The sequence below is a fragment of the Hemibagrus wyckioides genome, linkage group LG20 (assembly GCF_019097595.1).
Source record: "Hemibagrus wyckioides isolate EC202008001 linkage group LG20, SWU_Hwy_1.0, whole genome shotgun sequence".
NCBI lineage: Eukaryota > Metazoa > Chordata > Actinopteri > Siluriformes > Bagridae > Hemibagrus > Hemibagrus wyckioides.
The window spans coordinates 11576756-11598188 of NC_080729.1; the positions used below are offsets into that span (position 1 = coordinate 11576756).

Sequence of the window (21433 nt, forward strand, 5' to 3'; positions counted from 1 at the left end):
TCAGTTTACGTGGCCTACCACTTCGTGGCTGAGTTGCTGTCGTTCCCAAACACTTCCACGTTCTTATAATACAGCTGACAGTTGACTGTGGAATATTTAGGAGCGAGGAAATTTCACGACTGGATTTGTTGCACAGGTGGCATCCTATCACAGTTCCACGCTGGAATTCACTGAGCTCCTGAGAGCGACCCATTCTTTCACCAATGTTTGTAAAAACAGTCTGCATGCCTAGGTGCTTGATTTTATACACCTGTGGCCATGGAAGTGATTGGAACACCTGATTCTGATTATTTGGATGGGTGAGCGAATACTTTTGGCAATATAGTGTAACTTGCTCAACTTATTAAAAGACAGAATGATTCAGTCAGTGTTGTGGGTCCTTCAAGCAGGGCATTGTCCCTCTTAAAAGGATTAATTCCCAGGTTTTTAATACATAAGATCCCTGGAATAGATTAGACTGAAAAAAGACTTATACATATAGCTGAAGTTTATTTTTAAACAAGCACAACATGACAACAATCACAAACAATGAAAAAAGTATTTTGGGGTTATGATTTCCCCCACCTATAACATTGTTGATAATATACTATATTATGTAATGTACTGATAGTATAATGTAACTTACTGTAATATATGAAAACATGGTAACACCAGTAAAGGGGGTTAAGTATTTACTTAATGTACCATAAAAGGACATTTGAAGCATTATGTTAAGGTTAAATATCAATAAACTATCAAATGATGGCTATAATGGAGCCTTTAATTTGATAAACACTAAAAATTCATTTTCGAAACTATATAATAATATAGTGATATAGTGATAATAGAGAAGCGGCACAGGATTTAGGTTCTGAATAGCAAATGTATAGAATTAACAAGATATTAGGGGAAAAAAATAACGTATACAATCGCTAATTCAACCTAAATATTAACATTATCACACAAAATATTGCAGATTGCAGTCTAATAAAATGCAAGTTACTTCTTCTTCTTCTTCTTATTATTATTATTATTGTCAGTCTTCATCAACATAGTTTTCATCAAAATACTGTTAGAAGCAACTACATAACTTGGAATAGCTGTAAAACGTAAAGAAAAGTAAAGAATTTAAAAGAATAATTAAAAAGCAAAAAGCATTATGCATCATATATCTCTGTAATCAAATTTTCCTATTACCTTAGTCATGGTGCCTCAGCCCAAATCCTCATTTACAACTACGTCCTTTCTATATTTCATTGTAAGAGGGTAATACCACTTTTGAGTTTGATGTTCCAACGTGCAATGGGTTTCTAGATTTTTTTATTGTAAAGTTTAAACATTTAAAGCAAATAATAAGAAATGTTTGCTACAACTCCAAATTTTAAGGATTTTATATCAAAATAAATCAAAAATATCGAGAGAGGTATGATGCAGCAAAACCGGCAGCTTTAGGGATGATGCCAGGCAGGAACAGACTTGCTGCCATTCCTACACCATCCACTACCTTACTGAGTGTAGAGCGCTTTGACTCGTCCTCTGTCTTCATCTCTCCTTTCAGATTGTGAATCTCTCTACTCATCTGATCTGCTTGGTCTTTAAAACCTTCGTCCAACAGAGCCTTTTGTTCCTGCAACACACACACACACACGCACACACACATACAAACATTAGACATGTGGCCTCTAAATTCAGTTCAACCTTAGGTTCACTATATAAGAGCGTACTATTTTGTTTGAAACAAAATGCTCCTGAAAGCAACAAGAGACCCTCAGGATATAACTGAAACCTATAGCTGAACATTCCTGCTCATCATTTTCCATGTGACTCAAAGGCATGCAACTGTTGCAGTGATTTAGGAAGCCAAAGTGTAATTAAAATCAGTGTATTATTTATCTGGATGCATTTTAATTGATGATGTTCTATTATAATCTATTATCCTAACTTTATATTTCTATAACCTAGTGACCCAGTTCCATTGGCAGCCATACATGTCCATGCCATAACAGCCTGAACCAGACTGAACATTTGTCAAAAGATATGGTAAATCATGAGCCTTTCCCTTCCATCTTCATACAAGAAGTTAATCTTGGATTCTTTTTTAAAGGCTTTTATAGTTGTTTTCTAGCAAAATGTATTCTGGTCATTCTGTTCTTGAGAGTTACCTGTGGTTTGCATCTTGAGGTAACCCTCTGTATTTACGTTCATTATCTCCTGATAGTAGACTTTTACAATGATATTCCTAATTCCTCAAGAGTGTTCTTGATGAACCAAATGAACCAAATTGTTGATTTGGCCACTCCTAAAGTTTCTGCTATCTCACCGTTTATCTCCTCGATTTGTCATAAAATGATAAAGAAACAGCTCACAACCCATAAAACATTCCATTTAAAGTCATCAAAGGGTTAGGGCAGATGTTTCCTGTTTACAGCAACTCTATCTCCCTTTTGCCTGGGAAACTCACTTTAGCTAATCTGCAAGGATGACCAACCTCCAGGATGGCCCCTGGATGGTCTCTCTAGGAAGATAATGGAACAAAACCTTATCCAAACATCTGGTTAAAAATCCCAAGAAGCACTGTCCTTTCCAACACATCAAATCTGAGAATTTGAGAAAATGTCTAATCCCCTCTTTTTTAGAAGGTTCAGGAAACTCAATGACTTGGGCAGGGCATTAGATTTCCATCTACCTGGATCACCACTCATCAAATTCGGTGGTATTTTCAATTTTAAATTTTGGCTAATCCCGCTTAGATCTAGCCAAGCCTCGACCACTGCAAGACACGGATGTAGGAGTCTCAAAGACCTTGTCCACAATCCCTGAACAAGATGGTCAACTGAGGACAAGATTCAACTGATTCTAAAGCAGGACCTTCAACCAGATGCCACACTACATCTAGATGTTTAGAATAATCTGTGCTGAACTGTGCCACATTTACTCGGTCATCTCTATAGATGTCATGACAAGGCTGTAGTCACTTCACAAACCAAAAAGTCATCATTAGAGTATAATTATAATGCTTCCCTATGAACCTTTTTTGGTGCCCTGTTTGGAATGATTATTAAAAAAAAAAAAATCTTTCTAATTTTTAATTTGCTCACCTTACACACCTTACAGGAATGATCTGGGAAGTAATTTCTGGCTAAATATGAGAATTATTCCTGAAGATTTTCATGACGACAACTTAAAGACACCTTTCTTACCATTCACTATAACACTGTTCAACAGCTTACCTGTGTGTGACAGGTGATAACACTTACACATTGCACTACAACAACCATTAACATAATTATATTCTAAATTTACAAGGTTCTTCATATTCATATTTCGTCTGTAATGCTTTGTATTGATGTACACAAAAAATTGTATAAATAAACATTGGATTCCAATAGTATTGTCACTTCGTACTTTAAGCTTAGCCTCCAGCACTCGTTCATTATCCTCCCTTGCTCTCTCCCTCTCTTGCTCCATGCGTTCTAACAGCTGGGTCATGTGCTGCTCATAGGTCCTCTTTTGGTCCTGGAACGCCTGCTCCTGAAGATGCTTCATCTCCTCTAAAGATTTATTCTTCTGCTCTAGAAGCTCCTTATGCAAACGCTCCACTGAGAAACACACATACACAATATATTTTTTATTTTTAATTCAATTCAATTTATTTTGTATAGCGCCTTTTACAATGAACATTGTCTCAAAGCAGATACATATACATAATATATACATATACACACATAAACAAATGTATACATGTGGACACACACACACACACACACACACACAGACAATGGCCCTATTTATAATCTCATTGGCCCCTGTAGCAGCCTGCTGCTTTATATATACACATACCTTCCTTATTTTGTTCTGCTTCAGTGAGGCACTGATCAGCTAAAAGAACGGTCTGTCCAAACAGGTCCTTCTCCTTCAGATACTCACTCAACACTTCCTCACTCTGTAAAATCAGACACACACACACACACACACACACACACACACATTTATGTAGAAAAGAAAGAAGAAAAAGAGAAAGAAAGAAGTGTTTTAAGCAGTCATACCATCATCTGTTTGTGTGTGCGTGCTTTGTATTCATTTGTGAAGCTCTGGAGTTTATCACGGTACTTTCCGTATCCTCCAGGGCACATAAATGAGCCGTCAGAAATAGCCTCGTCCAGAGGAGAAAATATCTGGGTCAGCTCCCGCTTACAAACGTTCAAACACTCCTCTTGATTCTGAACACACAGATCCTGAAACAATGTCTGGATCTCTTCCTTGGATTGGGGAGTGACAGAGAATGAGAGAGAGAGAGAGAGAGAGAGAGAGAGAGAAAGAGAGATTGTCTGTGATAGTAAACTAATATGAATGCTAGATGGTTAGACAGAAAATGATTTTATAATTTTAGAAACTGATTTTATTTCTCTGTGTGTATGTGTGTTTGTTTAGTGTGTGCAGGTTACCATGAGCTTCAGCTGTGATTTTTGCTCAGTGTCATTGAAGGAAGTGCTGATGAAGGCATTGATCGCTGCCGTCTCTGCTTTTCTATGGATGTCAGATAGCTCAGATGGGTTAAGTGGAAAGCACAATAACTCAAAAACTTTACTCTGGTAGACCTGCAAGGCCTGTTCCACTGCCCGCTCATTCTGTATCTGAGCCAAAGTCATCACCGCATTCTCCAGACAAGGAACCTCGCCATTACGAATTGCCCCCACATACACCTCCGCCAGACTTGCCAGAGCTGACAAAACAAACAAAACATCATTTAAGAAAGCAATATTTACCATGTTTAACAAAGATTCTGATTTTTTTTTACACTCATCATGAGTGCTGCTGTAACAGGTGAACACTGACCACTGCCAATGAGAGTCCGCCCCCCTGTTAAGGTTTTTGGTTTGGCATTGCTAAACACATAGTTGCAGAACTCATCAGCACGCTGCAAAAACTGTGGATTAAGATCTCTCTCAGACAGCTCCTCCATTCTTGACAGGTCATCATCTCCAGCTGGCCTTGGAAATACAAAACACCGCCGTTCTGCGAAAAATTGACGCAAACAGCGCCTGGGCATGTTGAACTTCTCAATTTTAGGGGAATTACCTAAAAATTAAAAAAAGGAACAAAAAAAGGAGTTTTCAAATGTATGGGCTGTAAATGTATACATTTTAGTCTTCACAATATAGTTTTTTCCCAAAAAAGAGCACTTTGGTGGCTTGTTTCTTGTTCTTAAAAATAAAATAAAAATAGTCACTTGGTACAAATTGAGATATAGCCCAATTCAAAAAAATGTAAAGCTGCTGTTACAAGAAAGAATTACACTCGTGGCTAAAAATAGCAACCTGCAAGTCTCAAATGATCACAGCAATTTGTACTATAACATTTAAAATTTGGGAGCACTGGTGGCTCAATAGTTAAGGGTCTGGGTTAAGGCTCATAAAGTTGGGGGTACAAGCCCCAGGCTGCACACACATCTAGCCATCACAATTTGGTCCTTGTCAAACTTGCTCAAATTCTTATGCTTGCCTATTTTTCCTGCTTCTAACACATCAACTTTGAGGACAGAATGTTCACTTGCTGCCTAATATATCCCACCCACTAACAGGTGCCATGATGAGGAGATCATCAGTGTTATTCACTTCACCTGTCACAATCAATCAATGCCTGATATATATATATATATATATTACATGAAATTGTTTATAAATTTACTTTAAAATGGCCAGGAATATTTAGAATTCACATTAATCCACATTATTGCTCACCCAGTTTAAGCTCCAAAGCACTTTCCAGATATTCATCAGCTGTGATGGCTTTGCCGTCCCTCTCCAACTTCAGCGTGAAGTCTCGCACAGACCAGATGAAAGAAGGGAAAACTCGCATGAACTCTGCTGAGTCATCATGGTCACCACCTGCCTGTGCTTTCACTCGGATATGCTCAGTGAGTTCTGTCACATAGCTGCACAGAGTATTGTTCAAGAAAATAGCACTATTATGTGTATCTTGTGTTTGTGTACTGTACGTGTGTGTTATTCAGTAAAGGATACTGCAGCTTCTCCAGTGCATTGTTGTCTATGACCCCAAGGCTGTTGTAGACCAGAGTGCTGCTGAGTAGGAGAGCCAGGCAGAAGATCCACGTGTCATGCTTCTCATCGCCCTGAAAAGCCATTTACATATATTTGGTGTTCTTAAATGGTCTGACACAGATTGTCACATTCTTAAAATTTGGACTATCCTTTTTCCTCGATAATTTATACAAGAAACCATTAAAAACTCCTCATTTTGGCCCATCTTCAAGTAACCTTATTGTATTAAACGCCCCTCCCACACACACAAACAAAGGATATATAAATTCTACAAACTCCTATAAAAATGTGTGCTGTGATCAATGGCCAATCAGCAGAGGTTAACATTAATGACTCTTCTTTGGCATTAATTTACACAAACTCAGGAGCCGGATATGAAAGGTTTTCTTTTAATAATTTACAGAATTTTCATGAATACTAAATGTTTTGTGTAAATGCTGATGCAAACAATGATACTGTGCTGCTATGCAGACATTGTCCATACCTTGTGCACATCCCCAAGTCCCTCAGTGTCCAGCAGCACCAGAGTGTGTCCATCTTTGATGGGGTGTGGAACGCACCACATCCAGATGCCTTTAGTTTTTGACTCTATGGTGCTGCCCAGAGCAAAGCCTGAAACATCCACAAAAAAACAGAAGTAGATTATGTTGAATACTCTCCTGTAATATTATTCATTAAGTCTAAATATAATAGTAACACTTTATTTGGATAGAATGCTTTAGACACAATCCAACTGGGAAACCATAATCTAGACTGCCATAACCCATACTATCAAATGATTCTAAACAATGTGCCCTGGGAGTTTAGCTATTTTTCAACATGTAAAAGAATGAACTAAAATCAATAAAATCAATAAAAAATGAATCAATAAAAAACTTATTATTAGCTGGACTAGTCCACACAATAGTTAATAGAATTTAAAAGTCAGACATGCTTTGATGATGAGACAGGTCAGAGAAGAATGACTTGAACAGTTGCAGCTGACAGAAACACTATGGTAGCTCAGATCAGTGTTTACAGATATGAATCTCAGAAAGCACAGCACATTAAAGTTTCAGGCAGATGGGCTACAACAACAGGTTTCAGTCCAGGTTACAGTTTAACGACAGCTGGTTTCAGTCCGGGTTACAGTGGATGGAATATAATAATATAAGAAAAACAGAAAGTGAAATAATGCATTATATACATAAGTAGAAATATAAACTGTTTAAATGAATGTACAGTTTTCAGATTCTATATATGAATGAGTCGGTTGAGATGGACAGTGTATAGTTATGAATGTTTTAATTGTTCAGGCTGAATATAGCTTGTGGGAAAAAACTGTTCTTGTGGTCGTGCCCTGTATAACAGTTCGAAGAGGAAGTGGGATGGGTATGAGGGGTCCAAAGTGATTTTCTTAGTCCTTTTTCTCACTCTGGAGGTGTAAAGATCAGCCCCTTTTCCCACTCTGTTAGTTAATGTGCTCTAATGTTTAAACTTCAAAATAGTACAAAAATATAATTTATTTTCACACATACTAAACTATAACAGAATGAAAGATAAATTAATAACCTGACTATTACATTTTTGCCAGTGATTGTCTGCAACAAGGAACATCAAGCAGCAACTCACAGCTGCTATGTGACTCTAAAGTGCCATGTCAGGTTAAATTTTTTTAATTCTATTGGCAGATTTCTAGAAAAATTAAAACTACCTAAAATCGCCAACATTATTCGCCAGGAAAAGACCATTTAAAACCTGACATCGATCCAAAAATCCTAGAAATAGGTTTAATAATCTTTTTTTAATAATAAACATTCTGGCTAAATCTGACCATGTTCAAGACATTTCCTATGCCGTGGTGCATTTTTTGCATTGTGCCTTTATTGACAAAATATTGCCAATATACACTATATGACCGTATGTTTGTGAACATCTGACCATCACTTTACAGATTTAGTCCCTGCTTTGCTGTTATTATGTACTCCACTCTTCTGAGAAGACTTTCGACAAGATTTTGACATGTGACTGTGGGGTCACAAGAGCATTACTGATGTAAATGTAGTATTGGGCAGTGTTAAATTAACCTAGAATGCTAGATGTGTTATTACATATTCTTTCCCATATTGATTCTTACCTGTTTGTTCTCCTGCTAGGCGGTTCATGAGGTAAGACTTCCCCGTACGGTAGAGCCCCACTACAGACACTACAACAACTGGCTGAGTGATCCCATCCAGTATCTCTTTAGCTTCCTTCATAACGCACAGATGTCCTTTAGCATCACTGCTAATCAAACACACTGGTGCCTCCATGGCTTTGAACATCTGGTCATCACCAAAACACAAAAAAACACAATTAAATAATGTTAATTCCAATACAACACCAAGGCAAAGCCACTGTTCACACTACATTAATTTAATATTAATAGAAATAGCAATATTTATGCACTAGAGAGAAATATTACTTCAACAGTAATATTTTTTCATACTTTTTTAAACATTTAAAGCACATTAGATTGTGCCACAGGGCAAGGTAAAGTGTGTAAGTGGCTGTGGGAACATTGACATTAATGCAATATAAGGTCAGTTAAATGCCCTGCTGGTGTACACTTAAAGGCCAAAACATGCAAAACACAAAAAAGTGTGTGATCATGAGAAAGGCACACAAACAATCTCCTTTGATTGACCGAAAGTTCTCTGATTTCTGAACAGTGCCTGGCCTGTCGCACTAGATAAGGTGTTTATATTTTATTATTTATATTTGTATATAAACATAAAAAAACTCTCCAGCTTGTAAAAAATAAACATTCTATAAAAAATGTATTAATTAATTTAAAAAAAAATCAAAAACTAACACAAATCTAAAAAATGTAAAAATGCTGATATTCTTGTTTAAGTGAGGCTTCAATCCCAAAATCAACCATAACAGATACGAATACAACGTTTCCATTGTGTCTAAGAGTATGACTCCAAAATTTATGACTGATTTAGTTTTCATTCAAATCAGTATAGTTTTACAATTTCAAGTCTTGTCTACGAATCAAAAGAAGCAACAATCGACTGCCAAAATGACAACAGCGTGGTCACAGGCATTACCATACAAGTTCCCAAATTTTTTCCTTTCGAGGGAAAACTTCTTTGTGTAAAGAAGGCTCTGTCTGTATGCTTTCCCTGATAGCTCTGCTGACAGGGGTTCTAACCATGGTATGCTTTGACCTAGTCCGGCATTTTTTTCCTTCTCTGTTTCTCTACTTCTGTAAAGCTGCTTTGAGACAATGTGCATTGTTAAAAGCGCTATAGAAATTTGTGGCTCCTCATTCGCTCACCAGAGTCTGGCTTGTGGACCTAATTTCCCCTCTGGACAGTGCTCCTTGGGAGATTCCTGTCAGGAGGAAACTACTCTCTCAGGTGCAGGGGGCAATTCTCTATCCCCACCCCAAGTTTAGAACCTCTTGGTCTTGCTCCTGAGAGGGACCAGCTCCTAGACTCTGGTCTCCCAACTGAGATCGGTGAGACTTTGTTGGACTTTTGCCTCTGGTGTAATCAACAATAGTCAGAATCTAGTTCAATGCCCTTTTAGTACAGTGCTAGAGTTGCTGCAGACATGCCTCTTTGAGGGCCTATCAACATCTTATATTGATGTACCTGGCAACATTTGCTGCGAGTCATGTGCCTATTCAGTGCCAAAAAAAGCAAAGCAAAAAAAACAAACAAACAAAAAAAAAAACAGTAGTTTTTGAAATTCTGATTTTCTAAATTTATTTATTTTATTTATTTACTTATTGGAGCTATTATTTGGAGTTGAGGTATTGATATTGTAAAATGAAACATATTTTATCAATATTGCATAAATCGGGTGTTAACTAATTCATAAATTAATTCAAAGAATCTTTAATAAGTCTTACAACATCCCCTTATAACAATAATTTTTTCTTTTATAAAGGCATCTGATAAGGCCACATACAAGGGCAAGTCAGTCAGATCATCTGTGAAGGCACATGGGAACTGCACTGTAACACTGAGCAAACTATCAATGAGGCCACAACATTTAACCACACAAATGAGGCAAGAGATCTTATTCATGATCACTTTGCAAAACACACAAGGTCAGCCCAGAGGATACCCAGATAGCAACAGAGTTTGGGCCGAGTCTGGCTTACGTTCGGCACTTCTGGCTTGCTTATTCTTAGTCTTATTCACACCCAAACACTGTTCACAAATATCTGTGAAAGCTTTCGACTTTTGCAAAAAAGGGGGATTATGCCACTGTAGCCACAGGTAAGTGGATCACAGTATCCAGGTCAATTTAAGAAAATGGTCATTACTGCAAAGAATACTTGGATGAAGATGAAATCTTGCCAAGGCGACAATGATATACAATATTTCAAGTATTGTGAAGCCTGCTCTGAATGCAGCTGCCACACCCAAAAACATTCAACTCGGTTTCCAATCCACAGACATGTGGTCTTTCAATTCTGACTTTCTGAGTATGATTATGCATCATCACACACTGACGGTCCAGACTCAGGTACATCACTGACGTTTGAGAAAAAAAAAAAACTGTTAGGGTCAGGATTAAATAATGTGACATACTTACACTACTGAAACAAGCATTGAGGAAAGGAGAACAGAAAAGACGAAGCAAAAAATTAAACAATGAGTACTTTAGGAAAGAATAAACAGATGAAAAAGAAAAAAATGAGAACAAAATTCATTTATTTATTTTTCAGTAAGCCTTTTTGGCTGGCAACTGTATTTGATACTTTGGCCTAACTGTTACAACTTACCCCAGCATGTTTCACAACCTACCACAGGAGGTTTTGACAAAGAAACACTGTCTATTTGACATTTTGGTGCCATTTTCTGTGAACAAATACTTTCTTTTTTCTTTTCTTTTGTAATATTCGCATAAAATGGGCAACTACTAATATAACAACCTGCAATAGACATGTCTAGATTTTTTCCCCTGTGCTCCTAATTGCACTTTACTGTGCTGTAATTTGTACTGAACACAATATACTACGCTAAGTCGGATATCTTCAAAAAGAGACAGAGAGTATAATCTAAGTAGAATCTACTAAAAAAGAATGCACTTTTTAGACGGTCCCTTACTGACAAACGACTATAAATGTGTACATTGTAGTTGGTTCTCTGTCCATTTAAAAATATATGTTTTATTTCATTTTTTTTAAGAAAAGATACGTGTTCAATATGCAGGGAATGGCTGATATAAAACCGAGGACAAAATGATATACTGCGCTTTTAACAATGGACATTGTATCAAAGCAGCTTTACAGAACATGCGGGTTTACAGAACTGTAAAAAAAATATACAGCCGATTTTCAATGCTTAGAATAACAGATCAGTGAAAGCGCTTACCTTGGCAGAGAGAACAGCTTAATGATTAGATGATAATAAAATGCAGCGGTTTTTACTTCTGCTCTGAAGTGAAAGCACATGCGAGTTAACACGAAACAAACTCAAGTTTCCTGAACATGATCATTAGATCCCGCCCTACAAGTGAGAGTGAAATTGAAAGTGCAGATGTAGTTAGTATGCATGAAACTGTAAACCATAATTTGCACGCATGATATAAACATTTAACGTTCAAAAAGAGGACAACAATTTTACACGGATCATACCTAGACCCCAAAGTCATCAGAGAAACGCTTCTTGTTTTGCTCATTAATGCATAACGGCAGACAATTACACCTGTTCTGACACCGTGGTTTCTCGGAAAGCCCTGTGTTATAAGAAGAGCTCAGTTGGATCACTCCATATAAAGCTTCTCAGCTTAGTCTCTCTGTCAGTTTGGTGTAGCCAGTGCTCTAGAGTCAGCTTCAAAATCCAGTCATAGCATTAGGTAAGTATTTGGTTGGTTTCAAAATATATTGATCTTTACAACATGATTTTATTATTTATCTTGACATTTCTGTAAACCCCAATAAACATTTAACAAATATTTGTCATGTAACCTGAATCAGTGGTAAAATATCTTTCACTCAATATACCTCATATATTTCATTTAATCTACTCTTACGGTAGTAGTAATGTAAACGCAAATTGCTTTGTTGACGCTTTGAAAATAAAGGCGAGAAAGAATATAATAGAATGTCAAATACCAGATTAACCAGTATCTATTTAAGGCGACAGAGAATCCGGAAGAGTTTTTCTTTTAGCCCTTACCTGGGCACCATTTTGTGCTTGTGTGCACGCAGCGCAAAGCTTTTAAATAAAGTCATAGTGTGTGATATTTTTTAATATGTCACAGTGAAAAAGATGACAGTGTATCCTCCTCATGGGTATTACTTGAAAAGTCTGCCTTGCTATACCATACTGCATCTCTCCTCACTTTTAGAAGGACTGAAATAGAACACTAGTTATATACATACATTATATGGCCAAATTTTTCTGGACACCTGAACATGACACCAACATATGGGCCCTCCAAAATCTGTTGCCACATTGTTGGAAGCACAGAATTGTATATACAAACACTGATCAAGCATAACATTATGAGCACTGACAGGTGACGTGAATAACACTGATTGTCTCATCATCTTAGCACCTGTTAGTGAGTGGGATATATTAGGCAGAAAGTGAACATTTTGGCATCAAAGTTGATGTGTTAGAAGCAGAAAAAATGGGCAAGAGTAAGGATTTGAGCGAGTTTGACAAGGGCCAAATTGTGATGGCTAGATGACTCGATCAGGGCGTCTCCAAAACTGCAGCTCTTGTGGGGTGTTCCCTGTACCCTGCAGTGGTCAGAATCTATCAAAAGTGTCCTGTAAGTATCCTTTGAGTCCTGTATGTCAGGGGTGTCTAATCTTATCTGGAAAGGTCCGGGGTGGGTGCAGCTTCTGCTTGGTTGGAATAAAAACCTGCACCCACACCAGCCCTTTCTGTATAAGATTGGACACCCGTGCTGTAAGTTAAGTCCCATGGAGGGCCCCACCTTGCAACTTACAGGACTTAAAGGATCTGCTGCTAATATCATGGTGCCAGATATCACATCACGTCTTCAGGGATCTAGCGGAGTCCATGGGTCAGGGCTGTTTTGGAAGCAAATGGGGGATCAAAACACTATAAGGCAGGTGGTCATAATGTTATGCCTGATGTGTGTATATTATAATGTCTTTGTATGATGTAGCTTTATAATTTTAATTCCCTGGACTCAAAGGGCCTGAACCTCTTATTAGCTTAATAATGCTCCAGCACAAAAAGCAAGATCCGTTAAGACATGGCTTTCCAAGATTAGGGAATAAATCAAGTGGTCTGCACAGAGCCCTGTCCTCAAACCAAATGACCACCTTTGTGACTGTGCCCCAGGTTGACCTGTCTAATGCTCTTCTGGCTTTAGTGGAATAACTTTCCAGGACACTCGAGGCTGTTATAACACAAAAAAGGAAACAACTCACTTTTAAACCCATGGTTTTGGAATGGGATGCTCAAAAATCTTACAGATATGATGGGCAGATGTCCAAAAACATTTGATCATATAGTGTATCTGTGGCTTTATGAACTTCAGGGTTCTTTGGACCTTTTTAGATTTTGATGATATTTGCATGGTTGTTCATGTGCTAAAGAAACCTGTCCAGGTCATTTTCATTGTATTGGTCAGAAAGCATATCAACTTTATTTAATTAAAGTTGTTTATTTTCAACATGTAGACTGCAGAGCTGGAGAGCACCATGTGCAGTCCCATGCAAGAGCCTATTTGTTTGGTGGAAAACGTAAATGGTTCACTGTGTGTGAATGACAGTGCCATTGAGTACCTGTCCAGAAATAATCAGCCAGTGGTGGTAGTGTCTGTGGTGGGACTCTATCGCACAGGAAAATCTTACCTCATGAATCGCCTGGCAGGAAAAGAAACTGGTGAGTTTGTTTTTAATGGCATTTTTACATACTGATTAGATTTGATCCTTTTTCTTCTCAAATACATCCTAGAGATGCTTGCTAGGATGCAACCTCAGTGATTTTTCCAGGGTTTCTGGGTGTGTTGGATCTCAGACAACTGCACCCAGGTGACCCAATCGGGAGTGTTTAGACCCTGCTTCCCAGCAGCATTAGTCCACAGGCCTGCCCTCTTAGTCCAGAAAGCCTTGTGGCTCTTTCTGTGGCATCAGTAATAAAGTTTATGGCCTTTATTTTTTCCAAGCTAACAAAAGCTAGCTGGATTAAGACTTTCCAAAGTACCTGTAAAGTGTGGCCTGCAAAGCCCCAGTAGGTGACCTCTATTAGCTCATTGTGTTTTCCAGCTCTGGTTCTTGCATCTTGGTGCTTAGAGTGATTCCTTTCATATGCTTTATCCGTGCACTCTTCCCAGGTCACTGTCAGTTCTACCGTGATCACCAGTCTAAATTAGTGTATTAAAGTAAATAAGTACTGTTGTTTTACTTTCAATAAATAGGAAGAAAACAGTACTTCAACAGCAATATTGCCCCGGGAATATTGCCCTAGTTTGATCAATTGAGCAAGTTATTACATGTAGGACCAGCTAATGTCTTTGAGAAATGACCAGACAGTAAACTATTACTAACACCAGATTTGGGGGATTTAGCAAAAATTTACAATAGCACATGTATAGTAATATTGTTGGAAATTTGCTACAAGTGAATGAATCTAATATATACATACATATATATATATATACATATATATATGTATATACATATATATATATATACATATATATATATATATATATATATATATATATAAACTGATCAATGATGACTACTGTGGATGTTTTCAGGCTTTGCTCTGGGTAGCACCATTGAGTCGAAGACTAAAGGTATTTGGATGTGGTGTGTGCCACATCCCTATAGAACAGGACATACTCTGGTGCTGCTTGATACTGAAGGACTGGGGGACATTGACAAGGTGATAATACCATCTCCTTGGATACATAATACATGCAATTTCATTGCAAATGTGCACATTATATGTTTGTATCTTTACCAAATTACAAGAAAGCCCAATACACTTAGCATCAAGAAACTGCCCTCATCTTGTATTTAGAAAGCATTAATTAATGGCAAAAGCACTGACAGTATGAGCTACAAACAATATGGCTTGCACTACATTTAGTGCCAGAAATGACGTCTGTCATAAAATAAAACTAACAATAAAGTTAGATAAGCAATGACCAAAAGAATTTATGGCAGCAGTAAAAAAATTAAAATTAGATTTCCGCATGTAATTTGTGAAGATTTGCATGATAGCAGTAAAGGTTGTATTCTTATGTGTACTTTTATCCCTCTTAAGACCTTTAAGTCTTAATGATGTACATAGACATAGATATGGGCATATAATAGTAGTTCACTTCTGATTAAACATAGCTGAGGTTTATAATATTTGTGTTGTTTTAGGGAGACTCTAAAAATGACGCCTGGATCTTCTGCCTGGCTGTTCTTCTCAGCAGCACTCTGGTCTACAACAGCCGTGGAACTATCGACAACACAGCAGTAGAGCAACTACAGTATCCTTCCTTGTAATACACAACTACACAAACATACAGTATATGGACATATTCATATATAGTCAGTACTAAAAATAGATATTTTCTCATTAAGCCATGATTCCTTAACATGCTGCAGCTATGTCACTGAGCTTGCAGAGCAGATTAAGATCAAATCACCTGCATCCAAAGCAGCTGAGGCTGAGGAGGAGGAGGAAGAAGAAGTGGAAGAATCTCAGTTTGTGAAATTTTTTCCTAACTTTATTTGGACAGTGCGTGATTTTACACTGGAGCTGGTGATTGAAAAAAAGGGTCGTGTGACCGAGGATGAGTACCTGGATTTTGCCCTGCAGCTGAAGAAAGGTATAAATGATATTGTATTAAGTAATGTGTATTAGTGCACATTCCTGCACATATTCACCTCAAATATCAGAATGAAGAAAAAGTGTAATCTCTGTTACTTTGTGCCACAGTTGGTATTTCAGAAACTACTGCTTTGTTTATTAGACAGAGTTCAGAGAAAAATATCAGAGGAAAATTGTTTTGAGCTGCCAGGAAGGATATAGTGAGTCATATAGTTACTATTTATAACAGTAGAAAGCAGAAAATAGTGCGTCTGTGCCTATGATAGCTTCAGCTCTTCCTAATAAAGTGAACAGTTTTACTTTTAAATGTAACCCTTACTTTGGATGTGAAAAACCTGTCGTAAACGTTTTTTTGCTGCAGGTGTTAACGTGAACATTTTATTTTCTGCACTGCAGGTGTTAGTAAGAAGGACACAAACTACAACCTTCCAAGGCAGTGCATTCGAAACTATTTTCCAAGCCGCAAGTGCTTTGTTTTCCCATTTCCTGCCTCCCAGGACAAAATGGTTTATCTCGAGAGCCTAGATGAGAGTGAAATTTTCCCCAAGTTTCTGCATGTTACACAAAGTTTCTGTGAGCACATCTTTTCTACAAGCAAAGTTAAAACAGTTAAAGGAGGATACAAAGTCACAGGGAGGAGTGAGTGCTTTTTTTTAATCTCCAATAATATTCTTAATCTGTATAAAACTTTTAAATGTGTTTCAATACATATAGATCTGTTAATCTCTGTGCTGTGACTGTGTGTGTGCTTGTGTTGACAGTGTTTGGTCACCTAGTGCAGACATATGTGCAGACGATCTCTAGTGGAAAAATCCCCTGTCTGGAGAATGCTGTGGTTGCTATGGCAATGATTGAAAATGAGGCAGCTGTGCAGGAGGGACTTAAGCTGTACGAGGTTGAGATGGAACAGGTACCACACACACACACACACACACACACACACACACACAAACAAACACACACAATAAATCTAATCTTAATTCAATTGTTAATTTAGGTGAAGAGATTGTTTCCTGTCAGTTTCCGTGAAATTTCTGCTGCACACAAGAAAATCAGCAGTATGGCGAACACTGAGTTTTTAAAGCGCTCCTTTAAAGATGAAGAAGGGAAATATTGTAGGAAACTGATGGTAAGTTTTGGATGTACATACACACACACAAAACTAGTCAATCCGTTGCTTGGTTTACTCCAGTTTCCTTAAATACCAAAAACATGATGAGCAGTAGATTGGCTATGCTAAATGACCACTAGATAGGAAAAAATGCATGTGTGTATGGTGCACTTGTTGCTAGGCTATAGGCTTTGGATCCATGACATCCATAATCAAGATAAAGCTGATGAAAGAATAAAACTCATGAAATACTTCCAGAGAAAGAGCAATATGCTATAGTTACTTGTATTTTTTTCACTCACTCACTCACTCACTCACTCACTCACTCACTCACTCACTCACTCACTCACTCAATCACTCACTCACTCAATCAGGATGAAGTGCTTTATCCCAGTCTGGGTCATAATGGACTTGGAGCCTATCCCTGGAACACTGGGAATGAAGTAATAATAGGATGCCATATAATTACAGGAAAAATGCACACACTAATTCACTCTCAGGGTCAATTAATCTTTGTTTTTAGGAGGTAAGAGGAAATGGAAAATACATTAAAAGAAACTCCACCAGCTTTTCCATATGAATAAATTGTGTAATACACAGTTTTACTATTTTGCACTTATTCTTATGATTTGTTTAATAAAAACACTGGAAAAGCTGGAAAATGCATTTGGTGTTATCAGGATTCTTGATTATTTTTTAAACAACAAAACCACAATCGTATATTTAATATATGCACAGCACCTGCAGGAGTTTTGTTTTGGTGCTTTTTTGAATGCGTTTTGTAAGAAAAATAAAATGATGAGGGCGTTGAAGATTTTAATGAAGTTTCTTATAGTACGTTATTATTGTATTTTCAGGAGGCGGTAGATAAGCACTATGCTGAACTAACTATTCAGAACTTGGAGGCATCAGAACAGAAATGCCAGCAGATTCTGTATGATCTAAACAGGGAGATGAGAGAGCTTGTGCAGAAGGGAGACTTTGCAAAGCCTGGAGGATATAAACTCTACTGCACATACAGAAACAACATTATCATCCATTACCACAGCCAGCCAAACAAGGGAATCCAGGTACTGATATACAGATATACAGTGTTGCAGAAACACACAACAATGCTAGCTAAAACAATCTCAAAATCAACAAAAGTTGGTATTATAGTGCCTTAGAAAAACAGGCCTTCACTACAATATGCTTGTGTATGTTTTCTGTATGAAGGCTGAGGAGGTGTTGCAGAGGTTTTTGAATGAGAAAAGTGTGGAGGCAAAATTAATTCTCCAAACTGATGAACAACTGACCGAATTTGACAAGAAGATTCAAGGTAGGTTGAGCATAACCATATCATTGATAGTGTGATACATTACAAAACAGTTTGACTGTTATAGGAGTAAAATTCAGTTACTGTACCTATTCTGGCCTCCTAAAATATAAATTTCTTTACATGCATAATATCATGTTAGTACAATTTGTTTGAACATTTTAAACCAAACTTAGTACTAGTTCTAATACTTAAGGAGAACACTGTAGACTGTGAAATATCCTTTTCTATACTTTCACTTCTTTACTCTGTCCTTTTCCCCCTTGACCCTTGGTGATGATGTACAGAGGAACGAGAACAAGCGGCTCTGTTAGAGCAGCAATGTAAAGTAGAACAAGAGAAAAAGTTGGAGACGGAGCGGCTGATGCAGGAGGAAAAAGAAAGCCATCAGCAGCGACTACAGCAGCTGGAGAAAAAGTATGAGGAGGAGAAGCATCAGCAACAGCAGGAGCTGGACCAAGCACTGGAGAGCAAAGTGACCGAACAGAAAAAGCTCATACAGAAAGGGTTTGATGAGAAAGCCCAGCTGATGAGCCTGGAGATTGAGCAACTTAAAAAAGAAAAAGATGAAATGTCTCACAGTTTTTTTAAGGATTATGTTGTTCCTGGTATGGATGTTGCTAAAAAATTGTTGGACACTTACCTCCAGTATAGAGCAATGAAGCAAGGATTAGCCAAGAAAATCAGGTCTGTCTTTCTGTAAATAGAGAACACTAACTAAAATTAAGCAACAGTTACATACTGTAATATATTGGACAGTAATGTTACACAGAATATTTACTAACAGATACCTAAATACATACATTTTCACTTATATATTTTAGGTATACTGATATACTCAAGGTTCAAGGGAGATTTGTTGTCATTTCAGAACATGTGGTACATGAAAGGGATAAAATCTAAATATTGAGGTCCCTAAATATGCAATATACAAAATATACAATATATTAAAACTATACAATAGAAACTATACATATACAAAATAGAACTTAGAGACACTGACCAGCTAAACATTCTAAACTCAATCACAATTTAGACTAGAATAACAGTAAAAAAACAACAACAAAAAAACATGTAAAACATTTACTTACTAAAAGTATGTAAATAAGAAAAGTGTAAACTCCTTTGTTATGGTGCACATGAGAAGTCATAGTGTAAGGGTATATTGTAATATATTTTATGATGTATATGCTACAAAAATAACATATCACTGCTTTTGAACTAAAATGATGTTGAAGAAAAAGAAAATAATATGCACTACAAAACTGTTTTTGTTTACAAGTGGACAGAATGATTTCCTTTTACCTTTATCTATTTATTGAAGAGTAGATGTTTTGCACTGGATTTTATGGTTCATCTCAATCTTACATATTAGCTGGAAGGGAAATATTAAAACGGGGAATCCTTAATGTTTTCACATAAAACATCACTGCACTTTAACTCCTACTTCCAAAGCTGGGATATGCGAAGAGGAGAATTCCACTGTTATGTAATGGATATGTGGCAATAATAAAGGCTTTTTCTTCTAACTCAGTCTTGCATTCTATTGACCATGTGAAGTAGGGGCAAGGAGTTCTGTTTATAAATATTATGAACTTTGTTAAAACAATAATATACACTCACAGAACACATGTATGTCTACACATTCACCCAGTCAGTTCACAGCCTTCTCAGTAGCACATTCCATTCCATATCTACGAACTCTTATATGATCCTGAATTCCAAATGTCAGAGGTGTTTATTTTTAGACTCTTAGATCTATCTAAATCCATCCCAAACCTTTATGACACAATCAGTTTTGATCAAGGCTGCCATATGTTTCTGCTTTCGGTGACTTACTGAATAGAGATTAAGGAATGGATTAATCAACTGACTAATTAGATGCCTCATCTGTCATTAGAAATGTTATTCTCAAAGCCAATTTTCTATCAAGTTTTAATAACAATAAAATTTTACAAACTTCATGGAAGTTTGTCCTGAGACTCCTAGGATGCACAATACGTCGAAAACCAATTTCAGTTCCACATCTTCCTGAATGTGAACCAAAAACTGAAAGGTCATAGTGAGATAAACGTACTGTTTGAAGTACAGATGTGGAAGAATAACTCATAATATTTCTATCCAGTGTCACCCAATGTTCCCTTTTCTTTATGTTTCCTCTCAAGATGACTTCCTCATGTCATCTCATTGAGTTAGTTCCTTTTTGAGATAAAATGATGACGGGATTACTCTCTGTACAGACTACAGAAAGGATTATTATTATTAGGAGAGATGTATGGTGGGGACACATGTGAAAGTGAAAATAATCACACGTCTTCTGGTTTAATAATAAATAACTGATAAAAGTGTGCTGTACATAGTTCAGATAAAACATATCATGTATTAGGCGACTATGAACAGAGGTCAAGTTAAATGATTTCCTGTCTTTGTGCACAAACCTGCTGTGGCTGAGGTGGTGGAAATCACTACCAAGCATTTAGTGTGCTGAGAAATATTCCATTAACGATTTGGCCAATTTTTACAAAGTCCATCCTTTTTGACAGGCTGAAAAGTAATTGGACAATTGACTGACAAAAGGTTTTGTGGCCAGGTGTGGCCTGTTTTCTATTATTTTGTGACAAACTAAGGAGATAAAATGTCTGAAGTGTTAAATGTGAATTCCCCGCTGTTTATGGGAACACACAATATGTGATTCAAAGTGGTGGCAGTTAAGGGAGGCCATCATCAGGCTGAAAAAACAAAAAAGACATATCAGAGAGAGACACCTAAAGTGGCCCAATCAAAAAACTTGCTACATTCTTAAGAAGAAGAAATGCACTGGTGAACTCAGCAACACAAAAAGACCTGAAAGTCCATGGAAGAGATGTAAAGTAGTCTATTGCCTATTGGAGCCAATTTTGGGTACACTGCATATGAGGGACACACCCTGAATAGGATGACAGTCCATCGTACATCATCATGGACTAACTTATTCACACACTCACTCGACTATATTTACCTACATAGCCATATGTAGTATATGTATTACATACTTATATTTATAGCCAATCCACTTCCTGGCATATGCTTGCATATAAACCCAAAAGAAACCCACATGGACATGGGAAAAACATCCACAAATATTTCAAATAATCAATAAAAAATCTGCTACAGATAGGGCAAA

At 37.1% G+C, this 21433-nt stretch overlaps 2 protein-coding genes across 2 annotated transcripts; one reads left to right on the forward strand and one right to left on the reverse strand.

The window, feature by feature from the left end:
• Positions 1–469: 469 nt before the first annotated feature.
• LOC131342052 (guanylate-binding protein 1-like) lies at positions 470–11533 on the reverse strand. Its single transcript, XM_058372773.1, has 11 exons — positions 11399–11533; positions 8158–8344; positions 6526–6653; positions 6003–6112; positions 5721–5914; positions 4816–5058; positions 4425–4702; positions 4026–4238; positions 3820–3922; positions 3385–3578; positions 470–1606 (listed from the first exon to the last, which is right to left on the reverse strand). Exons 2-11 carry the CDS (start codon positions 8342–8344, stop codon positions 1385–1387), a joined length of 1872 nt encoding a protein of 623 aa, XP_058228756.1. The 5' UTR covers positions 11399–11533; the 3' UTR covers positions 470–1384.
• An 18-nt stretch (positions 11534–11551) lies between these two features.
• Positions 11552–19799, forward strand: LOC131342051 (guanylate-binding protein 1-like). Its single transcript, XM_058372772.1, has 11 exons — positions 11552–11882; positions 13690–13894; positions 14775–14902; positions 15391–15500; positions 15619–15842; positions 16241–16483; positions 16606–16754; positions 16842–16973; positions 17813–18025; positions 18171–18273; positions 18558–19799. The coding sequence occupies exons 2-11, from the start codon at positions 13711–13713 to the stop codon at positions 18971–18973; spliced, it is 1902 nt and encodes a 633-aa protein (XP_058228755.1). The 5' UTR covers positions 11552–11882; positions 13690–13710; the 3' UTR covers positions 18974–19799.
• The last annotated feature ends 1634 nt before the right edge of the window (positions 19800–21433 follow it).